We start from the raw sequence: 25,910 nt of genomic DNA, 5'->3' as shown, positions 1-25,910 counted from the left end.
CATGCGCATGTGTAAAGCGTGTTGCTGGTCTCTATGACGACGTGTCTATTAAACCTTTTAGGGGCCGTGGAGAGACTTGAAGCAGATTATGTGCACAGGTGTTGCTCCACAGGCCGGCGGGGACTACGCAGGTCCGTTAGACGGTTGTTGTTTTACTGAAACAGGAAGAAGCTGCTGCTGGTGAGTTTATCACTGTTGTCACATTTTACACCGCTGCTTTAAAACCGATCAATGTAATCCGACTGGGTCCAGTCTGCTCTCAGCCTGCCCTCTATGCGCTATAAAGCATATAGAAACAAATAAAGTAAAAGCTAAAGATGACGCTGTTTCTGTGTGTTTTAAGCTGCCTGGTGACCCAAACACACATGCACTGAATCAAAAGCGCGTATAAATCTATAGATGTTAGTGAGGGATATTATATAGGTATTAAAGCCAAAAAGAATTGTAGATTTCGACAGCTACTCAACTTTGATCTAATACCTGAGATGGGCACAAAGCCCTGATACAGATTTATACCTAACATATAAATGAACCCACTTAAAAATGGCTGTGATGCAGTTTTTACCATACAGGTGCTCACAAAAGCTGCAACACAGAAATATATTTCTTTTGGATTGTCTGTTAGTTTTCTTACAGCACAGGCCTGTGATAACCCTGGTCTGCCTCTATGTGCTTTGCATTATTCTTTATACTTAATGTTAACGTGCTGTTAGTGGTGCCCAGGTCGTTGGACATCAGCACCATGACTACCATTGAAGAGCCATCATTGGCTGGATGTCATGTGCAAACACTTGGGTGAATAAGGTTATGTGTACTGACATGTACCACCTTTGTTTTCTGACCTTTACTGTTATATTTTGGCATAAAATAAACGGCACATATTATAGAGGGACACTGGATTTATTCAGCTTTCTGTGTGATCACCACAAATAATGTGAGGAAGACTATGATTATGCACTTTTGTGTCTCATGTGTTAACCAACCTGTTGGTGGCAGCCTCTCTGTGATTAAACAAGAGAAACCTGAGAACACAACCAGCAGATAAAAACAAAATAACAACACAATCCACACAAATGCAGCATCACAAACAGCAGGTCAGATACTAAGATTTAAATCAAGGGAAATTTAAGCCTCGAGTTTGAGAACAATGCACGTTTTACTCTACAGGAAAGATGCTCACCATCCCAGATGTATCCTGGAGGCTGTTTTCTGCACTGTGATCTGTACTTATTAAATGAATAATATAAAACGGCTACTTTTCTCTTGAAGCCAAGTCAGAAAACAGTGAGCAGAAAATAATCATCAGTGATTTTAAACCTGAGGTGTTGTTGGGCTGCACAGGTGATCTCCACGGTCTACAGCGACGATCGCATCGTCACTGTGCTGCCTCAGGCTTGACTTCACTTTCTTTGGGTGCTACAGTGTGAGTGTGTGTAGGGACAAAACTTTACGTCACATCTTTCTGTCCCCTCTTTCAGTTCGTGGTAGATGATGAGCGAAACAGTTTGCACAAAGACTCAGGAGGAGTACGAGGACGACTTTGAGAAAGATCTGGACTGGCTGATCAGTGAGGAAGGCCGGAGCGAGGACCAGGTAGGTCTGACATTACATCTCCTGCATCTCGTCTTTCTAATCTTTCTTTCCTTTTTAGCGTGCATATATATCTGAATGCTGCTCTACTTGCTGCAGGCTGAACGAGGTGTGTATACCTGAGCCTGCTCTGTGAAAGTGTGACACGAGCAGTGTTGAGTTACCACACCTGGCACGCCGAGTTTGGATGTGAAACCTATGCTGCTGAAATGCAGCGGCATGCTTTCACTGTTCCACTGCTGGATGCAATATTGATGAGCAAAATAAAACATACCTGTTATCTGTTGCTCAGTATTGATGTTGCACCTTCATTTACATGCAGACTTAATTAATGCATGCAGAGCACGTCTGTCTTATCCCCCACAGGGCTCTGACTATGAGGACATAGAGGCAGACATTGACAAAGAACTGGAGGAGGGTGAGAAACGACAGCGAATGAAAGGAAAGAATAACTACAAGGAAACAAAGCGAGACAACAAAACAGAGCAACTGGAAGAAGATGAAGAGAGGTGGCCATCTCCTATGGAACCATTGGAGTATGACTCAGACAGGGACAGTCCCAGTAAGTCATCAGCTACAGCCCCGCCTCCTCCAGGGATGGATGACCAAACAGACGAGGAGAAGAAGTACATCCTGGAGAAGATCCAGCAGGCTAACCGGGAGCTGCAGGATCAGGAAGTGCCAGATATGACACGACGCAGGCGGTTGCATTTTAAAGAGACATTGGTGGACCTGGTGGTGCCTCCGCTGCAGTTTGAGAGAGATGAAGTAGAGGGGAAAAATGGGAGCGAGGAAAGAGCTGATGCACCGGCAGATACCGAAGTGTCAGGAAAGCTGTCCGAGCTGAAGATTTCACCTCGCAATGAGAGCAGGAGTTCTGAAGGAGGTTCTGGCAGGGCTGGGGAGAGCAGCGAGGGAGGCCAGGGGATGAAGGAGGGCAGAGTCCTTGTGGAGAAGGACGGGAAGTTTGACCTGGTCAGCCTAAAAGAGGTGGAGAGTCACGCCCTTTTCCCTCCTTTAGCGAACAACTTCAGTGACAGTTCACGCTCCTCGCCTCGTGTTCAGGAGCAAAATGCAAACTCTGTTAAGATCCACAGTTCCTCCTCTTCTCCTCGCCCTCGGGCTGCCTCTTCCTTGTTTCCACAGACAATAGATCACCTTCGGGCCCCCAGACCTCCAGCACAACCAAAGAGCAGGCCCAGCTCAGCCAGCCAGAGTCAGAGAGGCAGCCAGAGGAAAAGCAGCAAGAGGCGGGTGCAGTCTGCCACGGAGACACCCAGCCAGGCCACGTACACCCTGACCCCCCAGCAGAAAGAGCAGCTGCAGAAGATCCAGGAGAGGAAGCAGAGGCTGGCCAGAGAGGTAGGAAATTAGGTCATTTCAAAAACAGGCCTGGCTATGGTTGCTACATTTCTTCACAGTCATTATGTTTCTCAGGCAGAACAGAGGCGGCGTGAGGAAGAAGAGCTGAAGAGGCAGGAGAACGAGCTGGCCTTCAAAGCCTGGCTGATGAGGAAGAAGGAGCAGCTTCAGGAGGAGAGAAGGATCCACAGAGCCCAGGAAATCGAGAGAATGAATTGTCAAGTATGGCCACAGGGGGGCACAGTAAGCTCATAACACGGTCGCTACATGAGGACCACTTTACCCCCCCCAACACTTTTTGTGTCTTAAACTTTGATGCAATACAAAGAAAGTGTCCGGTAAAAGTGACCGACTGAGGATGGTAATACGCTGCTTCTGCGTCCCCCGTCAGAGAGACTCCAACCTGGACCCGGAGGAGGCCTTCAGGTCGTGGCTTCAGAGGAAGCAGGAGCAGCAGCACAAGGAGAGGCAGCTGGTGGAGTTCAAGAGGCTGGAGGAGGACAGCGGGTACCTGTTACACAGCCGTGAGGAGTGCGACGAGGCTTTCAAACTGTACGTCTGCTTTTAAACTTCGTAACCTGCAGTTTTCATATGATGACTTCCTGGCACACGTCAGAGTAGAGACAATCACGTCTGTCACCGCTTTGCTCTAAGATGAAGTTAAAGATTTACAGGTTGAACTTTGGTTCATTGATTTATATCCTGTCAGGAGTAAAGTTACATTTAGACAATATCAATAATAAAAAGCAGGCTAATGATGCAGCCATCATCTGGCTACAAAGGGCAAATATTCTGAAAGCGTGCTGAAGTATCTATCAGCTGACTGACATACCTTTTTCCTCCCTGAGGTGGCTGAAGCGAAAGCGGACGGAGAAGCGAGCGGAGCAGCAGGCGGCCCGAGAGCACTCCCGCAGGCTGGTGTTAGAGGAGCGGCGTGCGCGGCGCATGAGGGACTTGATGTGCACCGCCAGTGAAAGCAAACCGTTCAGAGTCACTGAACAGCTGGCCTACCGCTTCTGAGCCGAACCAACCCGGCACGCCGACCAAAGACACGTTACCTCTAATCAGGTCCCCACAAACTCAAACTAAGGACTTGGGCTCGTTACAGAAGCAGGTATAAACTCCCAAGTTTGTTAAACACAAGATGACCGAAATCCAGGTTATTTGTTCCAGAAAGAGGGTTAACTTAAACTCTGACTCCCCCGACACACTGTTTCATTTCCTCATTGATCGGGTTAATATCAAAGTGTGTAGCAGAAAGCATTAACATGCACATGAAATCACAGGTTTAGTTCAGTGGTGCATTTAACACGAGTGCTTTTAGAATCAACCAGCCTTGGATCATGGATGTGATCAGCACACACTGTAGATTTATTATTGGATGGATGGGTGGATGGGTGGGTGGATGGATGGATGAGTGGGTGGGTGGATGAATGGATGGATGAATGGGTGGATGGATGGATGGGTGGGTGGGTGGATGGATGGATGGGCGAGTGGATGGATGGATGGGCAGGTGGGTGGGTGGGTGGATGGATGGATGGATGGATGGGCAGGTGGGTGGGTGGGTGGATGGGCGAGTGGATGGGTGGGTGGGGGGATGGATGGGTGGGTGGGGGGATGGATGGATGAATGGGTGGATGGATTGGTGGATGGATGGATGGGTGGATGGGCAGGTGGGTGGATGGATGGATGGGCAGGTGGATGGGCGAGTGGATGGGTGGGTGGATGGATGGGTGGGTGGGGGGATGGGCGGGTGGGGGGATGGGCGAGTGGGTGGATGGATGGGTGGATGGATGGATGGGCAGGTGGGTGGGTGGGTGGGTGGATGGATGGATGGATGGGCAGGTGGGTGGATGGATGGATGGATGGGCAGGTGGGTGGGTGGGTGGATGGGGGAGTGGATGGGTGGAGGGATGGATGGTGGGGGGATGGATTGGTGGATGGACGAATGAATGGGTGGATGGATGGGTGGGTGGGTGGATGGATGGGTGGGGGGATGGATGGATGAATGGGTGGATGGATTGGTGGATGGGCGAGTGGATGGGTGGGTGGATGGATGGGTGGGGGGATGGATGGATGAATGGGTGGATGGATTGGTGGATGGATGGATGGGCAGGTGGGTGGATGGATGGATGGGCAGGTGGATGGGCGAGTGGATGGGTGGGTGGATGGATGGGTGGGTGGGGGGATGGATTGGTGGATGGATGAATGAATGGGTGGATGGATGGGTGGGTAGGTGGATGGATGGGTGGGGGGATGGATGGATGAATGGGTGGATGGGCAGGTGGATGGGCGAGTGGATGGGTGGGTGGATGGATGGGTGGGGGGATGGATTGGTGGATGGATGGATGGATGGATGGGTGGGTGGGGAGATGGATTGGTGGATGGATGGGTAGGGGGATGGATTGGTGGGGGGATGGATGGATGGATGGGTGGGTGGGGGGATGGATGGATGGATGGGTGGATGGATGGATGGATGGATGGGTGGGTGGGGGGATGGATGGATGGATGGGTGGATGGATGGATGGATGGATGGGTGGGTGGGGGGATGGATGGATGGATTGGTGGGGGGATGGATGGATGGATGGGTGGGTGGGGGGATGGATGGATGGATGGATGGATGGGTGGGTGGGGGGATGGATGGATGGATGGGTGGATGGATGGATGGATGGATGGGTGGGTGGATGGATGGATGGATGGATGGGTGGGTGGATGGATGGATGGGTGGGTGGATGGATGGATGGATGGATGGGTGGGTGGGTTCCCCGCTATGGTGAACCATGACATCACAGCTCTGCTGTTTGTCCACTCGTGTGTTTGTCTCTGTCTGATCAGCAGGAAGCACAAACTCAGAGTTTGACCCTGGTTTCTGTAGCAGAGCTCTGATGGAGTTTCTTGTTCGTCATTTTTGAGCTCGAGTACATTTGTAAAAGTACCACAGTGACCTCTCCTCTGTAAATAACTGAATAACAGTAAATACAGGTGTGGCATGGTTTGAGTAAATGCTTGCGCAAGTTGTGAGTATGGGCGGAGCTCCTGACAAAGCGCTGCGATGTAATCCTGAATAAAAATGACCTTTTTCCTATCGTCTGTCTTTTCTCTGAGAGTTTGGTTACATAAATACGTTTTCTGATAAATAGTATTGTTAGTTGCTATACGTAATTACAAAACAATATGGACACAAAACACATGAAATATTTTTAATTTATAGGCACGTACACATACATGTGTTCTTCAGCATGTCAGAATCAAACAGTAAAACATTTTGAACCCACATAGAAAAGCCAAGTTACTCTTATTCTTCTTCTCCACCTGATCTCCAGTGCACGACTCGACCGTTCTGGACCAACCACACAAAGTAATAAAAGACCGTCATTCAACACGTTTTCCTTGAAACAGGAATAATTGGCATCTTTTATGAAAAAAAGTTTCTTATATAGCCAGCAGCTGTCATTACGAGACAAACACAATGAAAAACCAAACACACTCTGTCCTCGTGTCAGCGAGCATCTTAGGCAGTGATTTATTACAACTAATGAACTAAACTGACTAAAGATGTTTCCCGCTTCACTTAAATATTCAACAAGACACTAATTATTCAGATGAGTCTCATCTTAGACTCTGAGAAAACAACAGTGCACCGCGTATTTAAAAATATATTACATCATAGAAATACAAACTAATAAACAGGGATAATGTGCTTAATATCATACTTGCCTGTACCATTTGTGAATATATGAACATACAGTGAAAATGTTGGTGTTTAAGTCTGTTGCCCAAAGCAGTGAAACTTCACAGTTGAGTGAGATTACAGAGCTGACGACAGTCAAACACACGGAGGCTGTGATTGGATCGAACGCCCGAGAACCAAAATGTAAACTCAAGTTTGAACGAGAAGTAGGAGGAAAAATCAAAATAACACAAAACGACATTAACCTTCCAAAACAGTAGAAAAATAGAAATGTTCTGATCCAGAGGTCATTCAATAAATAGTGAAAACATATACAAGTGTTTGACTGAAGGTGGCGCCATTCTGACGCTTCTACAGCTCATCTTTGGGGTTGATGTTGAGACCTTGACCGAACACGTGCTGCGTGTCCAGGGCCTGGACCACCTCGTCCGCCTGCAGCCGCTCCTGTAGCAGGAAACAGTTTGTCCAACACGTTTGTTAAACAGCACAAATTCACTCAGATTTGTTTGTTTGTACATTTTTGGTTAAAACATTCTTCCTTTCCAAACAGTCCCAGTGATTTCTACCAGTATAACCAGTATCACACAGGATTACTTTTCATAATAAGTTGTTCTACTGTTGAGACTTTAATACAGCAGCATGTAATTAAGTACACAGCGATCACTGGCACATGACTCCTGCCTCTTAAGAGGTCCTGACATATCGACCTGAACGTTTTCTTGGTAGAACGACAACAAAGTGCACAAAACAAAGAAAGTGTCCACACTGAATCCTCTGACAGCGTCCTCCAGTATAAACTAAGGCTACGTTTACACTGCAGGCGAAAGCGCATCAAATCCGATTTTTTTGACCCTATGCGACCCATCTATCCGATCATGGTGTGTCAGTGTGAACGGCACAAATCCGATGTTTTCAAATCCGATCTGGGTCACTTTCGTATGTGGTTCTGAATCCGATACATATCTGATGTTTTAGGAAGCTGCTGTTTGATGGTCAAGTCGCATTAAATCCGTCTTTTACGTCACTGACGCGAGACAGACGCCAATTATCAGCGCTGGAGAAGCGCCCGATAACACATCGCGAACGCTTCCTGTCCATCCAGTGAAACTGTTGGGAAGACAACGTTGGAGAAACGTGAACATTTTATTTGTTCTGTATAATCTGCAGATTCTGACAGAAACTATCCTTTGAAGCAGCGCTCCTCTAAAACAGCAACAAGGATCATTATCAGGTTATTTACATTATTATGTAAATAACAAAATAACTTAAAGCAAAAATTGGGAAACGTAAAGTCCGAAGTCTTTATATTAAGACCATCAGTCAAACATACTGTTGGTCTGGGTCTAAACAGAGCGCGTTGTGTGTGACGTCTTCTTTTGCGCATGCGGCCGCTTTGAGCGTTCACACTAGAGCGCGTTTGCTGTCACATTTTATTTGTAGTGTGAACGAGCAGACAAAAAATCGGATTTGATCAAAAAATCGGAATTGATCATCAAGACCTGCAGAGTGAACGTAGCCTAAGATAGTTTTTATTCTACCAACTGAGTAACAATGTGACACTGTTACAGTGTAACCAGTTACTCAGTTTATTCTGCAAAGACTGTAACTAGACTCCAACAGCAGATGTAGACAAAGAAGCTACGTTACCAGTTCTCTGTAGAGCGGGTTCAGGGTGAACCAGAGAGCCACAGCACACCTCTGCCCACTCGTGACGGCCTTCACGCCGTGTGGATTTTCCCCTCCTGATGAGAAACCTACCATTCTGCCACACTTTGGTTTCACGGATGCCTGAAGGGGACGACAGAAGGACAGACGTGAGGCTGCGATCATCTTGTGATGTGAGCACAAAGCTGAAGATAAACCGTGACACTTAAAAATCATCAACTTCACACGTTAGGATTTTAAAATAAATATTAAAGTTCGTGAGTTTTTGGGTTTCCAACGGTCCAGTTCCTCAGATTTTTTTAAGGTCACACTGCACAGCATGCTGGGATATTCCAGCTTTCCAGCCATCAACTCTCTGTGAAACACCTTGTTGGTGCAAAAATACTCATGCTTGTCAGACTATGTTAGCTTTTTAGACTCAGCTGAAAAAAAGGGCAACAATGTCCTTTGGCTGGTTTCAATTTAAAATGAGTTTCTTGCAGGTTGTCTTTGAATGATTAATGTGTTAAATGGCTTAAACACAAAAACATTCCTCTGAAAACGAGTGACAAAGCAGCCTGAAGAACTACTGCTCAAGAATATTTAACACGAACTTACAAGTAAACGTGTAAACAAAACAAACAAAAGCTATGAAATCATCTTCGCTGGGCAAACTTCTCACCGTGATGGTTTTGGCATCCATTTCTGTAAATATGAACTCCCCTCCTTCAAAGTCGCCATTTAGATATAACAGTGCACTGAAACAGAGAAGGACATTAAAGCAGGAACGTCTCAGTATAAAACAAACCTCACAAACACGTCAGTCTGGATAAAGCTCGTACCTGTAGTCTCTGTTTGTGTAAGCTGGAGGCTCCTTCCAGCACTCGTTGGCATCAGGGTCCAACAAGCAGTTGTCGGCGTGGATGGGATGGCTCAGGTCATTCCTGTGATCTTGCTGACCTAAGGGGAAATAACGACACTGCTTTTCATGTGACGTAAACGCAACAACCATCCTTCTTCCTGGATATTTGAAATCATCGGTGTGAAAGGCAGCATTTTATTTCCTTTACTAAACACTGGTTTTGGCGTCAGCTGAAGACCTTTGATGGCTGTCCGGCACACCAGGTGTGTGTAGGAGAAGTGCAGCGTGGAGTTTAGCACGAAATACGACTCGATGATTCGCCGCGCCCGCTCGCTGGTTTCGTAGAAGAGGCGAGCGCTTCTCATTGGCACTCTGCCCTCAAAGCCGTGCTGGGAGGAGAGAGAAACGCCATCAGAGCGGAGGAAACCTAACAGTCCTGTTTATGAAGCGAACATTCATAACCAGAGACGTGTTTGTTTAGTACCCGTGTTTACCTGCAGGGTTTTAAGCACACTGGCTCCTTCGAACCTCTCGTTGGGAGTGTGAGGGGACATCCTGCCTTTGTAACCGTCTCCTGCCATCGTGACCGTCTTTAGGACAAGAACACAGAAACCACTTTTAATACAGTTTCACACTGAGACAGAAACAAATCTGTGAAACTGTCCTTACATGTGCCAGCTGCCTGAGCTCTGCACACTCTTCCTCAGATATAACCTGATCCAGCAGCACCCGCTGGGTCCCGTTCAAAGCCGCCGAGTTCTGCACCAGCTGCACGCCCTCGTACAACAAGGGGCCACCTGCACAGATCACAGCGTGGGAAGAAGGCAGACTGTTATCTCAGCCCGTGGTGGTCTTCATCCTTCATTCTGCTCCGTCTGTGTCAGCGGCAAAACTTTACCTTCCTTGAGACTCTGCGGAGACGTGACGGTGACGTTTTTCTTATGCGAGATGGGAACATACTCCATCCAGCCATCGGTGCCTGAGGGGACGCTGAATGTGGAGAGAACCTGGTGTGAACATACCCACTCAGGAGACGCAGCGACATACAGCACGAACATTTTCTGAATTTAAAGCTCACAACACAAACACTGGAGCTGCGTTTAGCTTCGTGGACATCTCCACCTGCCTGGAGCTGGAACAAACCAGCGTTTGAAGGTTTGACACACAGATGTAAAAACGTCTATAAAGCTGAGCGAGCGTGGCGAGGCTGAACCAGCACATGAACTGAAGCCTTTTCATTACCACACACTTTTGGCAATATAAACAAAAGGATGAATTCACGTTGTTTAAAGTGTGTCACCTGTTGGCGTCCTCTCTTCCACCTGTGCTCCTCCAGTAGTTCTGAAAGAAAAGAGAAACTGTAAATGTGCATGTATTGTTACGTGTGGCGGCATGGCCAGCAGATGGCGCTGTTAGCTGAGCAGACAGAAGTGCAGCAGCCATGCCAGACACCTGTTACCCTGCGCTGAGCGAGCCAGCAGCAGCAGGGGTGCATTAAGGCTGTTACTCACTCTGCAGGAGATCTGCTCTGCATCACAAACACACGGACTCACTCAGCAACAACTGCTCGTTAAATTACAAACTAAATCTCCTTCATTTTTGGGGGGAAAACAAAATTAAAGAACGTCGGTTTGTTATTAAGCGCTCAAAGGCTGCTCCAGGCTTTCGTAGCATAACTTACCCCTTCTGTGAATTCTGCACCCATGATTTTGCTGCCGATCAGAAGCAGCTTTAGTTCCTGTTTGTGCCTCCTCAGGTACCATGCAGCTTTCTGTTGAACACAAAAGGTGAACAGAGTGAAGGAAACTGTCATCTGCATTGTTTTTCTGCAGATGATGAAACGCTGCTCTCTGACAAACTCCACCTGTCTGAGGTTAAAACCCTGCTGCCGACTCACCTGGTAACAACCAAACTAATTGTTTCTGTTTTAGTTCTGCTTACTTTTCCGACCCTCGACTCCAGAGACAGTAAACATGTCTCACTTTAAACATGTTATAAATAATAAATAACGGTTTTATTTTGTTCTCTCGTGCAGAAAACGCCTTCAGACAAAATTATTCATATTTTAATACGAGTCCCAGATAACTCAGAGGTCTGTCCATAATGTCTCCAAGCTCTAACAGTCACAGGGTCTTCCTCTTGTCCGTATAAAGGAAATGAGATGTTTCCTGTGGCTCTCTGCGCTCCAGTGCCGGGCTAATGGTTTGTGATGAACTCTCATTTCTCAGAGGGAAACTTTCCCTCCTCGGGCTAAAAAAGGAATAATAATAATAATACTGCAGTAACACAGAGAGCTGCTCTGCACTGAGGTGGATTGTTTAAAATCTAAAGCTCCCACAGTGTCTCACACACACTTGTGTGCCTAAGAAGCCAGACTCATTAGTGGGGAGGCGCTCGGACGTGTAAACGAACTCGCAGGAGGAGGAAGTCTGCGGCCCAGTGACTCTTCTGTAAACTGATGGGGATGGAAAGGCTGAGACGATATGCAGGCTATGAGTGAAACCAAAAAACCAAGCAGTTTGTGTCTCTAATGAATAACAGGCTTGAGGAGAAAAGCTGTTTACTTGCAGCTGAACAGCGTTTGACTCTTACAGCAGCAGATCAGAGGAAGAACAAACACAGCTGATGAGCAGTAGTCGGCCTCTGCAGACTTCATCTTCACTAGCGTGCAGACATGTAGCCTTTAGTTACTCAGAATAACAATAAAAACGATGGCAGGGGAAATATGTTGCCGTAAACATTGGACGTCGATGGAGTGAAAAGAGCCGAGTGCTGCCAGCTGGATAAACGTACACGAGTGAAAAGCAAACTGAAGAGGCAGCAGCTGCCAAGCAGCAAGTAGCTGCTGCATCCCAGACATGCAGCAGGAGCGCCGCTGCCTCTCGTCTCCTCGGTTTCCCTTACATCCACACTTTTCCTCTCCAGTCCCGGACGTCAACACTCCTGTGACATTACTGCACATACTGCACGCACTTTCATTACTGTTTCTTTGACGCACTGCCAGTTGCCTCAGCCTCGTTCCTCTCAGCACAGAAAAGTGTTTGAAAGAGTTTAAACATTGTTCTCATCACTTAAAAGAAACCGCATAAAGCCCCGGAGCGCCTCGAGTAACCTGATTACACCGTCCAGCGTTGAGTCTTTGAAAAGAGGAAGAAGAACGAGCAGAAGCTTCGTTCTCACGTCTGCAGATAATTAACAAATACCGGCGGCGCTCAGTGCTACCCCTCGGCCTCCTGGTGATGCACATATGGGATGAATTTCAAAATCCTACGTCACCTTGTTCCCAAGTTATCGCATTCACTGAGACTCGAACTCGAACTTTGTGTCCACGCCACCTGCCTTCAGGTCGCTTCAAATCTTCTCAAATGAATTGTTGGTGTTTTATTTGCGTGTTTAATTTCATCGGTAAAACTTCCATCTTTACATACGAACTCAAACAAACAGAGGCCAAAATAAATGACGCAGCGCAACATCCTGCATATCCGAGCACAGACACTAAACACACTCGACACACTGCTCTTCTTATGAAGTTTCATTCAGAGGCCCGTTCACTACATTCACCTACTTTCTGGTGTCTTCAGCTCCTTACCTCTCGTGGCTCAGCATCATGTCCCAGCTCCTCTCTGTAGTAATCGGCGTTTTCCTTCATGAACTCCTCGCCCTCGTGGAACAAAAGGTAGGTGAGAGCGCACTGCAGCGCCTCCTCCAGCCTGCCCGCTGCAGAGACACACAAAGCAAGTGAAGGAGTTTTATGTTGGAGTTTCCACAGGAGTCGACTGCAACATGCATGTCACACATGTGCAAAGCGTGTACCGAGTGTTTTGTGAAAGGACTGGAGTATGTGAGTTTATGAGATCCATGCAGCTGACGTTCCAAAACTCTCATTACAAACAAAGCCAAAGGTTGACGTAGTGGAGACGGCACACACAGGCTCAGGTTGCTACAACAGAAGGAGATCAGCGTCCGTCTCCCGTCACCGAGCGAGACATCTGTGAGCACAGACGCTTCCTGACGAGAGGCTGAAGGTTAACCAAAGCTCTCCTACCTCTGCTGAGGTTTATTATCTCCTCCCAGGTGTCAGAGTTTGGAGTTTTGAGCCTCTGACGTTTTTAGGAAAAAGCTGCAACGCTATGAGTCATGCTGGTGCTGAGGAGTGAAGCAGCAGGAGGCCACGGTGTCACAGGCAGCGGCGCCTCGCAGGCAACAAGCAGCTGCCGTAAACTAAGCAGGATGTTAGCACGAGCGCTCCGCGGACGAACTTTTTATCAAGGAAACAAAGTCAACAAAAGTTCAAACCTTTTAAGTCTGATTAGAAGAAACAGTTTCGAGTCGAGAGACACACCCACTCAGACCCACTCAGACCCACTCAGACCCACAGATCCACGGTTCCTTATTGCAGCCACATGTTTACACCACGATAATCAGTGATGTCACAACTCCTCAGCGCCATCATTTCCCGTCTACGCTTTGTTGCCGTGCCAACACGTCTGCGCTGAACTCTTCACTCCCTCGTTTAGATGTTTTCACCGCAGAGCACCAGCGTCAGGTTCAGCCACGCCACTGATGCTCGTGCACAAGGCGAGACTCGACCGGCGTGCTGTCTGCAGCTCTTTGTGGTCGCGGGCCTTCGTGTGCACACACGTCTGTGTTTGTGTGGGCGTTGGATTCATGGGTGGATCTTCATAATCGTGCAGTCAGACTGAGCTTCACACATGTCTGAAAGGATTGTGCCGTCACCGTTTTAAAGAACAACCTACCTTTGAAGTAGGCAAACTGGAGGTAGTCGTAGTGTAGAGGCAGGTAGTTCTCCATAGGTGAGAGGCGGCCGGGTCGCGTGGCGAGGTCTCTGACGCACTCGTGCTCGCAGTGCAGCACCTGAGTGAAGTGATCTGCAAACAACGAAAGATCTCAGAGCTGCTCTTTGATTTGGAGTTTACCATAAATTCCTTCTGCTGTGAGACGAGGACGTGACCTTTCCAGGTGACCGCGGGGTCGTGAGAGAGCGAACGCTCGTATTGTTGCTTTATATGTTCATAGATGTTTGACAATAGGCCTGAAAGGAGCTGCAGGAGGGATCCTGTTACAGGATGTCCTGTTCACAGTGCACAGACACGCCGTGTCCATAAATACACACATAACAAATGTTATAGTTACTGCAGCTCATACAGATGTATGAGAGCAGCACAGCGGTAAATCTGTGATTGACGCACATTAAAGCTGACGTTCAGCTGGTCTAATGGAAAAGAGCCCGAGCTCATCTCAGATGCTTCATCCAAACACTGACGAGTCCCAGTAAAGTCTAATCTAAAACACAGAACATCTGACAACTTTCCGAGTCCAAATTTGGAAAATAACTGGATGAAAACGTTGATAAATAAATGAAAAAGCTTCTCGCAGTTTTCCAGTCTTGGCAGATCTTTTTAGAATTAAATGTTTATGGAAATTCAAAAAATGAGGCTCATGATTTCCTCATGTTGATCCCTGAGAGCAGAGCCAGCAGAGCTCGATGAGCTTCACGAGGACGTGCGCTCATCGTTTATGTGCATCACTGAGGTGATGTCTGAGCAGCAGCGCTTTCCTCGCAGGAGCAAAGATCTGAATCGTGCAGAGGGATTTGACTTTCTGGGTCAGTGAGGGAGGAAGTAATCCTTTAAAACTCCCGTATATGCGAGTCGTGTTATGACGATCGCAGCCGGACTAACCTGCAGCTGCTAAAACTCAGCTTCCACACACAAAGATCTGACTCTCACAATAATGATAATAACACCCAGTAATAATGTAATATAATGATACTAAAATTATAATTGTGATCTGGTTCAAGATCATTAAACAGAAACAACAACTGACAGCAGCATGAGTGCCTGTTATTTATCCAGCTCATTAAAAATGTTTGAATGATATTTTGTGATGAAACTATGCAGTTAACCTTTCGCCAGCTGTCAGTGTGATGGACGCCAGGCTGCCAGTGACCTTTGGAGTTGAACTGAGAGACGCCAGTAAGGAGATAAAGTTGTGTAAATTACACTAACTTCCCCCCAAAACTGTCGACGTGAAAAAACACTGAACCGTTTAAAAATCTCGTGGTGTGTTCAGGTACAAGAATAAAAGCTCCTAAAAGTCAGCTTCACAACACGTTTCCTTTTATCTGTCACACCTCGAGTCTCAGCTACAGAAACCTTCAGATTCTGCATGAATAAAAAACAATAATTGCATGGATGTCACTACAATTTTAGTTAATGAGCCCAGGCATGTAGTAACTAATGCTCCTTTAAGCAAAGACGCCAAGAACAACAGCAGCAGTGGAGACGGGAGAGAGAGCTGGCCTGGTTCAGGCCGTTTCTGCCAAAGATGGTGATGAAGCATGTCGACTGACTCCCAGAGCTGAGCGCACAGCTCTGCTAATAATCTGAACAGAATCAAATTAACTGGAATTTATTGGGACTCGTATTCTTAAACATGCAGCTCAAACTCGACTCTGACTGGTGCAGACAGACGTGCCGTTAGAGGTGGGAATCACCATACATCCCACGATACGATATTATTGCAATTTTTAAAATATTTTGCGATATTCAGATTCTGTACATAAAGGTAAACTTTATCAATATTCATTTTCTCTAATATCAAAGTCTCACACTCAGTCTTTCTCTCATTTCAGTTTGATTGTTGACAAACTGAACGGTTTGTATTACAGTCTAGTCCAACTTAACTGAATCAACCATCTGGTACAATTATAGCTATTCTGAACTATGCAGTTTATGAAAACTATGCAGCCCCTTCAGCAACTGAAGAATTCGAAAGTAAATTAAAACAAAATATAATTTTACATTAAATAAAAAAGTTTTAAACTTAATTAAAATAAAACATGTCTTAAATTAAAATAAGTAAACTGTCATGTTTATTAAACACATTTGGACAGTGAAGGAATGTCAGGATTCTTGCTCAGAAAAAGGATCAACATGCTCTGAAGTCAGAGCACAAAAACCTTTTTGTAACAAAATATCGATTTCTGCTGTCCCTGTATCCATACATTATTAGCAAACAAAATATCACCATGCTACACAGTATCCATTTTCCCCCCACCCCTACGTGCCATGGCTTTTGACTCTGCGCGGGACACATGAGAGAAGACGTGACCTCGGTTCTGGATTCGCTTTCTTTTGTTTGCTTTTCTGCAGTGAAAAGCGGGAGAGCAAAGCAAAGGTCAAAGGGCAGACTGGAACCCAGACGCCTCCTCGACAGAACAACTGGTTTCTTACCTGATACGACTTCATGGAGGCTGTAGCGGTATCGGAGGTGATCTTGGCCCTCAAACTTCTGCGGGCCTTGGCACAGCGCCCGACAGTCCACGTCTGCCTTGTAGTATTCCACCAACGCCTCCTCAAAGAGAGCCGTCGCTCCGTCGTAGTCGCCTTTATCGTACAACTGCACCGCCGCTGTGAAGGAGCGCTGCGACAGGAGGCGATAACAAGACAAAAATGATTTCAGCCATACAGTCGCAGAGCAATATGATTAATGATGACAGCTGTGAACGTCTGCTGCCGAGGAAGGGCGGGGCAGCACATGCTTCAGCAGAAACACTTTGGACTCATCCACAGTTAAAACTTTCTCAGTGGCAGCTTCACCACAGCTGCCGCTGAGACGTTTCCAGTCATTAAACTTCGAGCACCATTAACACAAAGCCCCTTCAAACAGGAAGCGCCGTTTCCCACGTTTCCAATTTTTGGAAAGAAGCAAAGTAGTGAAAGTGAAACCTCGAGCAGAAAAGCTTTTTGTATTAAATTCAGTACACGTGGTTTATGAAGATGCATCAGGACACGTGTGGCACAAACCCAAATAAACTGAAATGTCTGACTGATTAAGGTCTTGCCTGGTGAGGCCGGGCTTCTCGGTCCACAAAGTGGGTTTCCTCGACGCCCTGCAGGTTTTTGTACTGCTCCAGGTCCCGGCCCATCTCCACATGCTCTGGATTGGCCTGGAAGTAGGTGTGAGCCGCCTCTGCAGCCTTGTCGGGCCGCTGCAGCTGGAAATGAAAGGAGCACAGACAGAAAGAAAAAGGGTTATTGAAATAGTGTCAGCAGAATTAAGACCTGGGATTAAAGTTTGAGGTGCATTTCTGGAGCAAACTACAGCAGAATTCAATAATAAATGTATCTTCATGTTTGCAGCATTAAACAGATGGACTCTGCTACCCATCAGCTAACGTGTTATAGCTGGAAAGAATCTGCAGCCGTTCCTCTGAAGCATCTGCCCGAAGAAACAGATTACTTTCCTAAAATGTTTGGCATCAATGTTTGAACTCACTTGAAATAAGTAATATATCTACACTTGTTTCATTAAGCCAGAGAAGCAGATTTAGTAGCCACACTGTCTCCATCCACATCCTGTCAATAAACAGAGCTGTCAGCGTTACAGCTGCTGGATAACTTTGCACTCAGTGAACTCTGTGGGTTTTATGAGTAATATAACTAAATCATTTGTACCGTTGAGTATTACAGCGTTTGTTCCTCACTCAAACTCAAATGCATCCAAGGTGCTCGTCTGCCATAAAGCAGCAACACGGGGGGGCGAGCACACGTTCAGCATGTGCAGGAGCTGAAACAGCAACGCTGCACCTGAACAACTGCTGCCCATAAAGCCGAACAACGAGAGGTTTAAACATTCAACGAAGCGTGACCACTGATGCTTTTTACCTCTAGCTCTCAGTCGCCTGCTGAAGTTCAAACCAAGCACAAAACAGGAAAGAGAGGGGACGTTATTGCCCGACAGGCTAAACAACAATCAAGCTGATAGGAAGGAATCTCACACAGAGCATCTGTGAACACACACCACCCTGGATCCTGAAGCAGCCACAGAGCCCAGCGAGTGCTGAGCCTGTCAGCCAACAACAGCAAACTCGGTGATTGGAGAAGAGAGGAAGCTCGCTGCGTGGTCGGCTGGCTCTCGGTGGGCTGAGGGTTTGATGTACACGATGTGAAAACTTGGATCCATCCTGCCTCGTATCAATAACTCCTGCTGGTGCTGGTGTAATGATGGGGGATTGAACACTTTGGGCCCCCCAGTACTAAGGCAGCACTTGGTTACTGTTACAAACCAAGCCCATCACTAATGACCGTGGGGCTGGTTGAAGCCACGCTGGGCTCATGTCTGTGAAGGTTCAGTCCTCCAGGTCATCGTAGTCAAAGGAGCTTGCAAAGAAAAGCGTCTGGACTTCTTTGAGTTGCTTGAAGACGTTTCACCTTCATCCGAGAGGCTTCTTCAGTTCTAAGGTCAAATGGTGGAGAGTCCCAGATATAAACCTAGTGGGAGTTTCCCCCCACAGAGGGACAAAAGGACCCCCTGATGATCCTCTAATCGCCTGAGCCAAGGTGTGAAACTGGGTGTGGGTCCCAATCAGCCAGAGTTTCAGGTGAGTTCACTGTGAAACCTGGCCCCACCTTATCATGTGATTTCCTGAGGTCAGATGGCCCAGGATGTGAGTGGGCGTTAAGGCGTCTGGGGAGGATCTCAAAACTGGATTATAGATGGCAGAGAGTTGGTGTCGTAAACCACCGCCTCTGTTCAAAGATGGTCGCTCACAGTGGACATAGATGCTTCTTTCACTCCTCTTTCAAACCATCTGTCCTCTCTGTCCAAAATGTGAACATTGGCATCCTCGAAAGAGTGACCTTTGACCTTTAGATGCAGATGGACAGCTGAGTCTTGTCCTGTGGAGGTGGCTCTTCTGTGTTGTGCCATGCGCTTGTGAAGTGGCTGTTTGGTCTCTCCGATGTAGAGGTCTGGGCATTCCTCGCTGCTGTACAGCAAACACCACATTGTTAAGTCTGTGTTTTGGTGTTTTGTCTTTCGGGTGAACCAGTTTTTGTCTGAGCGTGTTGCTGGGTCTGAAGTACACCGGGATGTCATGCTTGGAGAAAACCCTCCTGAGTTTCTCTGATACACCGGCTACATAGGGGATGACAATGTTGTTGCGCCTGTCCTTCTTATCCTCCCTCGCTGGTGTCTGATCTTCTTTTCTGTGCCTCTTTGCTGACTTTAAGAACGCCCATTTAGGATAGGCGCACGTTTTGAGTGCTTCCTTTACATGTGTGTGTTCCTTCTTTTTCCTTCAGGCTTAGAGGGCTCAGGGCACGCTGGGCTCAGTATATATTAAGCTACAAAACACCGCTGCTGGCTCCGGCCTCCACCGAACAGCAACAAACCAAACAAACGGATCGGGGGGAAGATTGAGGACATCTTGAGCAATTTGAATTCCAACGTTTGCCTTTTTCATCTCTAAAACAAACACTTTGCAAAAGTCGGCTATCAGGACGCGCCTGGTGCCGTTCAGATTAGATAGTCATCGTGTTCAAGCCTCAACACAGACACATTTCTCTCTGCAGCCAACAACACAAAGGGCTCTAAACAACAGCCTGCATTGGATCTGGTTCATTGGATGTCTCTGTTTGAACTCAAACATGATAAGTGCCTGCAGGTTTTAATCTGGCGTCCTGTTGGAGGGCTATAAACACGCTACCAACAAAGCCAAAACTGAGCTTCAAAATTCAAATGAAGCGCTCGACAGTGACTGAACTGTAGGCAGAAGCAGCCGAGAGGACGACAGAGCGATTACGAGAGACCAAACACAGAAAGGTGAAAGTTGACATGGTTGGACGTCGGCTGCGTGTCCCCTGAACGCTGCTCAGCAGCAGCGCCATCTGACGCTAATTGTCTCAATCCATCATGTCGCCAACAGGTGCATATTTAAAGCAGACCCCAGCATTTCACAAGCTAACCTCTCTCCAGTCGAGTATGTCGGACTGACCCAGCTGCCAAAAACAGAACGCACGCCAACCCCTCATTTGGCCACCAGGCACCGATTCATGTTTGCCAGTAAAAAGGCATTTGTTACAGTAAAGGTCTCGCTTTGTGCTCCTTTGTTCTTTATTAGATAACGTTTGGGAAAGTCCACATGTATGCACGGATATCCTTTTCTGCAGGGACCTTAATGCACGAACATGCTGGAGACAAACAGACGTCTTTGTTTGCTGTGGGGGATAAAATCTTCCAAGAAGTGTACATCATGAAAGCTGCAGTGGCTGCTCTGATGGAAGAAGCAGAACCACAAATAATGAGTTTCTTTTTGAAGAATCCCTCCCCCGTCTGTCTGACGGCCAGCTGGACGTGCTGGGTGAGTCCTGAGAGTGAAGCAGCATTCCTGGACCGAAGACACGAAGACAACTACGATAAGACCGCGGTGTGTTCGGCACGTTCCTGATGAAGTTCATCGGAGGTTTAAGATAAGGAATAAGATCAGATGGTTGATGAGAACGTGTGTTCTGAAGATCAAGATCAGCTTCTTATTTTAAAAGCATCGATGATCTTTGTGGCTACCAGCCCACTGCTGCTGCAAACACAAACTCAGTGTAACATAAAAGGTTTGAAAGCTTTTGAAAACCACTCAGGAAGAAAAACGGAAACATCAAATTTACACAACCACGACGTGCACATACATGCACGATGACGAGTAATGCAACCTTCGCTGGAGTGCACGGTCTGAAGTGGACCAGGGGGAGGAGCTTTCCTCTGATGGCACAGCGCACGCTGCTGCGTTCCAGATACAACATTCTCCTTTAAGACACTGTTGTCAGCTCTGAATCTGCTCTGTGCACAGTACCAGCAGCTCACAGCAGCTCGGTGCACAGTACAGCCACCTATTCTCTCCCCAGCTGCTAACATGCATTCACAGGGTCGACATGGCTCAGGGCTCAGCGCCTGCTTTACGGAGGCAGGCCCTAAACTAAACTAAATATACTGTTCATTAGCAAATAGCAAAGTTTAATAGTGCCGGAGCTCATCAGTCTGTTTTATCTCTCCATAAAATGGTAGCGAGCATCTCAAAGTATGTCTGAGAGTTGGTGACTGAATCAAACTGTGAAATCCCTGAGTGAGTCCAAGCTGGAAGCTTCTGCATTGAAAACACGTGTTCGTATACAAACACTCCCTCAGCATGACGGAGCCGAGTCAATCATGGCTGTGAGGTTTCCATCACGCTGTTCAGCAGAACATTCGGCATAAAGACGGTCACGTGTAGGAAAATCCAACGGATGTTTTATTAGCAGCAATATTTCTGCATGTGGTGCAAATATTACATCGTTGGTATCCTGAGAGGCAGCACGGTGGCACGGTGGTTAGCACTGTTGCCGCACAGCAAGAAGGTCCTGAGTTCAATTCCACCATCAGGTCTTTCTGTGTGGAGTTTGCATGTTCTCCCCGTGTTTGTGTGGGTTCCCTCCGGGTACTCCGGCTTCCTCCCACCGTCCAAAGACATGCAGCTTGTGGGGATAGGTTAATTGATAATCCAAATTGTCACTAGGTGTGAATGTGAGTGAATGTGAGTGCGAATGGTTGTCTGTCGCTGTGTGTTGGCCCTGCGACAGACTGGCGACCTGTCCAGGGTGTACCCCGCCTCTCGCCCTATGACAGCTGGGATAGGCTCCCGCGACCCTGAAAAGGATAAGCGGAAGCGAATGGATGGATGTTATCCTGAGAAATCACTTCTGACTACACTCAGACTAAATGCTGAAACAATTCATTTTTGCTGACCGTGCAAATCAAGCACCTGACTGCAGCAGATGGCCCCGCCCCTCCCTGAGCCTGGTTCTGCTGGAGGTTTCTTCCTGTTAAAAGGGAGTTTTTCCTTCCCACTGTCGCCACACTGCTCATAGGGGGTCATATGATTGTTGGGTTTTTCTCTGTATGTGTTATTGTAGGGTCGACCTTACAGTATAAAGCACATTGAGGTGACTGTTGTGATTTGGGGCTGTGTAAATAAAGCTGAATTGAATTGCAGTGTCGTCCTCACTCATAGACGCAGCATGAAACAACACATTTCCCACGTGTGGGACTAATAAAGGTTTTCTTATCTTAAACCAGAGACATTACAGGTAAATGTTACAGGCAGACTTTCTGATGGTAGTTTGTTTTTCTGCAACTGTGAAAACTGGCGGATTTTAAATGAGCCATGTTACACGTATTCATTTGATGGTTAGAAAACTGCCCTGTCAGTCACAGTGAGTTCAGCTTTCACTCTCTCCAAAACAACACAGCACAAATATTCTTCCTGTGCATTTAAAAGTTTCTGCCACAGAAAGAAAATCGTATGATACACGATGTAAACTTCTGAATGTGCCGACTTTCTCCTCCCTCGTGAATTTCAAAGCAGCACCTGTAGAGATGAATGAGCACCAGTCAGTGTGTCCAGCTTTGAAAAGAGCGACCTGTGTACGAGCTGCTGGCCCGCCCTGCCACTCAGAGACGTGCTCTTGATGTGGGAACGTGTTAGTGCCAAGTTAAATGTGCATTTGCATGCTTTTCTCCTCTGGGGCTGCACCTTCTGGGGCTGGCGCTGCAGACGCAGTGATGATGTGACACAGTGCACATATGGCAGCGCTACAATTTCCTCTGCACACAGTTCTGAACAGCTGAGAGACGAGCAGATGAGCTTCTAGATACCAAGAAGTTTGAGCTTTGAGAGTGTTACACAGATTTTAGTGTTTACGTCAAAGGTAGGGGCAGGAAAAGCTGCAGGATAGTAACAATTTCAAGATTATAGTGCACAACTCCTCCTAGTCCACTTCTTCTTGCAAAGCTTTCAAACAAACTCCTCCCAAAATGTTACAGCTTTCAAACTTCAGGGTTTGCAGGCTGAATACGGCGTTATTTTTGTGCCACTATTCTGAGCGCACGTAAAAAAAGTTTGCAAGTGTGTGTGTGTGTGTGTGTGTGTGTGTGGATAATAGCAAACACGGAAATACATTTTTTGCACACAGCAATGAATTTTGTTCACTCAAATTCAGCTTTTCTTCGCTCGAAATAAATTTCTCCTCAAAATGCAACACTTGCACCTTTAAATTGTTTTTTTACATGCTCTCAGAATAGCGGCACAAAAATAACGCCATGGCTGAAAGGCGTCGCTGCTGTATGCTTCAGCCACTCAGTGAAACTGCAGTTTGTGTGCATCCTGATCTTTAGGATATGAAAGTGTCAGCACCTCGGTTTATGAAATGCCGTCATAGTTGGCAGGAGACGAGTCAGTCACGGCTCAGCAATGGCTGCTCTAGCAGATCATAAACGAGGAGAGGACGGGGGTTGCTCTCACCTGGTGAAGAAACCTGCACACACCTGCTGACTCTTAAGGCTTCTTACTGCCAGTGAAAGCTGCAGCAGCTATGCTGAGTGAAAACTTGACACCAGTGCCTGCAAGAGAAACCCACCGTGGGAAAATGTGTCCAAATGGACGATGACCTCCTGATGAGGCGAGCGCATGCTTCCTGCTGCTTTGGGCTTTGAGGTCACCAGCGAGCGCTTTGATTGATAATTCAAGTCTGGAAAAGACGTCGTGTCTGTTTGACGCTTGCAGCGCCTGCTTTGAGACCACGTGCCAACATCAACAGGAATGAAGCCCATTTTTAAAAAACCAACTTTAACAGAAAAATATCACAAAGCGTGCTTTTGATTCACGCGGCTCTAATTGGCGAGGAAAATGTTGTTACCCCTCTACATTAGCCTTTCCATCGCGCACACTTCAGTCTTTGAATCTCTGGAGCTTTGATGGACAAAACATGGCTTCAGTAGGAGCGAGCTGGACACACGGGCCACACAATGTCTTTACTGTGTGAGGAGGAGGAGGAGTGACCGCTCCTTCATCTCAGCTAAACCAAGGCTTGACTTCTTTTGCTCTGCTGATATAATCAAAAAGCCTCACACGTTATTTACTCAGTTTTTCCATGACAGCGAGGAGCCAGACGGTCAAAGTGCACATGAGACACGGCTAACGCATTGAGCACATGCTGTGGGAGACAAACAGGAAAAGTGGGCCAGTGGAAGTTTTCCTCTGAGTGATGTCATGGTTAAAGTGGTCCGCTTTGATCTGCTCCACCCTCCTCCTCTCTCATTTGTCCCTTCCTGCTGACAGATCTGCACACTGGCCCCTTTCTGCCCGTCCTCGGCCCAGCATGTGCTGATCTAATAAGGTCACGCCAAAGGAACGCCTAAAAAACCCTCACCGCTGCTAAAGAGCCTCTTTCATTACACCCATCAAGATAGTCCCGTGTTTCTTCCTGAAAGCGCCTCAGACTGTTCACTGAAGACAAAACAGCAGCAGATAATCACGCCACTGTTCAGCAGCAGCTTCAGACACGTGTTGTGAAGCTGCTGGCCGTCCTTAGAGAGGGAGGGTGAGTGACCACAGTGGTCTGAACTCATAACGTACAACAGGCGCTCAGATCCAGAATCGTATTAGCTGTCCAAACATAACGAGTCCACGTATGAGCTCAAGTGGATCAGACAAGCTGACCTGAGGCGGCTGCAGGCATGTCTGGCTGCAGGGGGAGCATCACTCCCTCCAACTTCAGCGACATCCAAGGAAAGACTTGCAGGAATGCCAGGACAACCTGACTTTCCCTCTAAGCTATGCTGACGCCACCACATGAGCTACTGTATCCTTGGACAACCATCACGCTCTTTCCCACGTCAGCTCGTGCTTCCTGGGCAGCGTCGGGGCACACAGGAGCGACTTTGTGTGGAAACGTTAAAGAAAACATCAGGTGCAAATGTTTGAAGCAGTGCAGACGGTGGAAAATCACCCGTAATGTCTTTCTGCTTCCCCCTCCTCACATTCCCTCCTGCCTGAAACACAATAGCACGCTCTCTTCTCCCCGGGAGAAACACGCCTGGTTAGCCAGCGTCTTTATTTGGTTACTCTCCCGCAATCTCACACTCCATCGGTTTTCATCCACGTAAAAATAGCTGCCTCTTTCCCAAACTGGAAAAGTGTTGACCACCAAGAAGTGTGAGAACAGTCTCGTCTGTTGCTTTGTGTAGATCTTTTTTTAGACCCTGACAGAAACAGGAGCCCGTGAACAAAGTGCCGCCGGCCCGGCTTCCTCAGCAGCTTCTACCATGTCGCACGGGATTCAAGGAAAACACTTTGGAAAATTGGCTTTCTTGTCGATATATGAAAAAAGAAAATTACAACAAACCGTGTTTACTTCAGCTTTTACTCTCCCAAAGATTAAAGGGGAAACGTTCGGTATGTAAGAGTTTAAAAAAAGCTGCAGCTTTACATCCACAGAGGTGGAAACCTACACAGAGAGTGGAGTTATGGGTAACACGAGCTGATTGATCCCAGCATGCAGCGCTGGGAATGAAACGCAGCCAAGGATCGAACTCGTCCTTGGAGTTGTTGAGAAAGAGACGAGATGTCACAATAACCTCTGACAGCTGTTTGCTCTCATCTTATCTCTCTTTGAATAACCACAGAGCGAGGAAGCTTCCCTTTTGGAGGATTTTTGAGAAACGGCACATTTAAACATGCCAATCAGACTCAGGGGTCAAAGGTCATTTCCAGACGTGGCGTTTGTGTGTCAAAGCTAAAATAAAGACAAATGCTGAGTTTACACGAGAGAAGCGCAACAAATGAGGGAAGCTGTCAGTGTGAGAGAGGCCGCCTCTGCAGACAGCGACCCCCCAGGTCTCAGCCCACCCCCCAGAGGAACAGCTGATTACAGCGACCAGCTTTCAGTGACACCCACCAACTTCTTCTGTGGCTGAGAGACTGAAATGCATCCAAGAGCCACAGCTGGACCAGAGTTCAACAGCAGATTCAGGAATTTGGAAACATTCGAAGCCTTCAAACTTGTGTCCTTTTAGTTTGATAGAAATCTCCATTAAATGTGCAATTAAGCCCATTTTCCCACGTCTCTGTCATACTGAGCGCATCCA

General features: G+C 47.2%; 2 protein-coding genes across 3 annotated transcripts in view; one reads left to right on the top strand and one right to left on the bottom strand.

The window, feature by feature from the left end:
• The first annotated feature begins 36 nt into the window (after positions 1-36).
• On the top strand, positions 37-4,335 carry ccdc181 (coiled-coil domain containing 181). Of its 2 annotated transcripts, none has more exons than XM_006803304.3 (6): positions 37-180; positions 1,479-1,593; positions 1,957-2,952; positions 3,028-3,174; positions 3,344-3,504; positions 3,801-4,335. In XM_006803304.3, the coding sequence occupies exons 2-6, from the start codon at positions 1,489-1,491 to the stop codon at positions 3,970-3,972; spliced, it is 1,581 nt and encodes a 526-aa protein (XP_006803367.1). In that variant the 5' UTR covers positions 37-180; positions 1,479-1,488; the 3' UTR covers positions 3,973-4,335. The 2 variants fall into 2 exon arrangements, with proteins under 2 accessions (XP_006803367.1, XP_006803366.1); XM_006803303.3 differs by having other exon boundaries at positions 3,028-3,195.
• Positions 4,336-6,147: 1,812 nt separating this feature from the next.
• The window catches only part of p3h2 (prolyl 3-hydroxylase 2), a 47,912-nt gene continuing 28,149 nt past the window's right edge, over positions 6,148-25,910 (bottom strand). The window contains exons 2-15 of the mRNA XM_006803305.3: positions 17,017-17,169; positions 16,406-16,595; positions 13,907-14,038; positions 12,739-12,866; positions 10,831-10,920; positions 10,450-10,490; positions 10,048-10,139; positions 9,819-9,946; positions 9,644-9,739; positions 9,388-9,538; positions 9,130-9,247; positions 8,970-9,045; positions 8,291-8,431; positions 6,148-7,087 (exon numbers count right to left, since the gene is read on the bottom strand). Of these exons, the coding sequence (XP_006803368.2) occupies positions 6,995-7,087; positions 8,291-8,431; positions 8,970-9,045; positions 9,130-9,247; positions 9,388-9,538; positions 9,644-9,739; positions 9,819-9,946; positions 10,048-10,139; positions 10,450-10,490; positions 10,831-10,920; positions 12,739-12,866; positions 13,907-14,038; positions 16,406-16,595; positions 17,017-17,169 (1,629 nt within the window). The 3' untranslated portion in view covers positions 6,148-6,994. The remainder of the gene's footprint in view (positions 7,088-8,290; positions 8,432-8,969; positions 9,046-9,129; positions 9,248-9,387; positions 9,539-9,643; positions 9,740-9,818; positions 9,947-10,047; positions 10,140-10,449; positions 10,491-10,830; positions 10,921-12,738; positions 12,867-13,906; positions 14,039-16,405; positions 16,596-17,016; positions 17,170-25,910) is intronic.

This window comes from Neolamprologus brichardi, chromosome 23 (genome assembly GCF_056152115.1).
Source record: "Neolamprologus brichardi isolate AB-2024 chromosome 23, ASM5615211v1, whole genome shotgun sequence".
NCBI lineage: Eukaryota > Metazoa > Chordata > Actinopteri > Cichliformes > Cichlidae > Neolamprologus > Neolamprologus brichardi.
The sequence above is the reverse complement of the archived record's forward strand: the minus strand, read 5'-3'. Positions and strand labels throughout refer to the sequence as shown.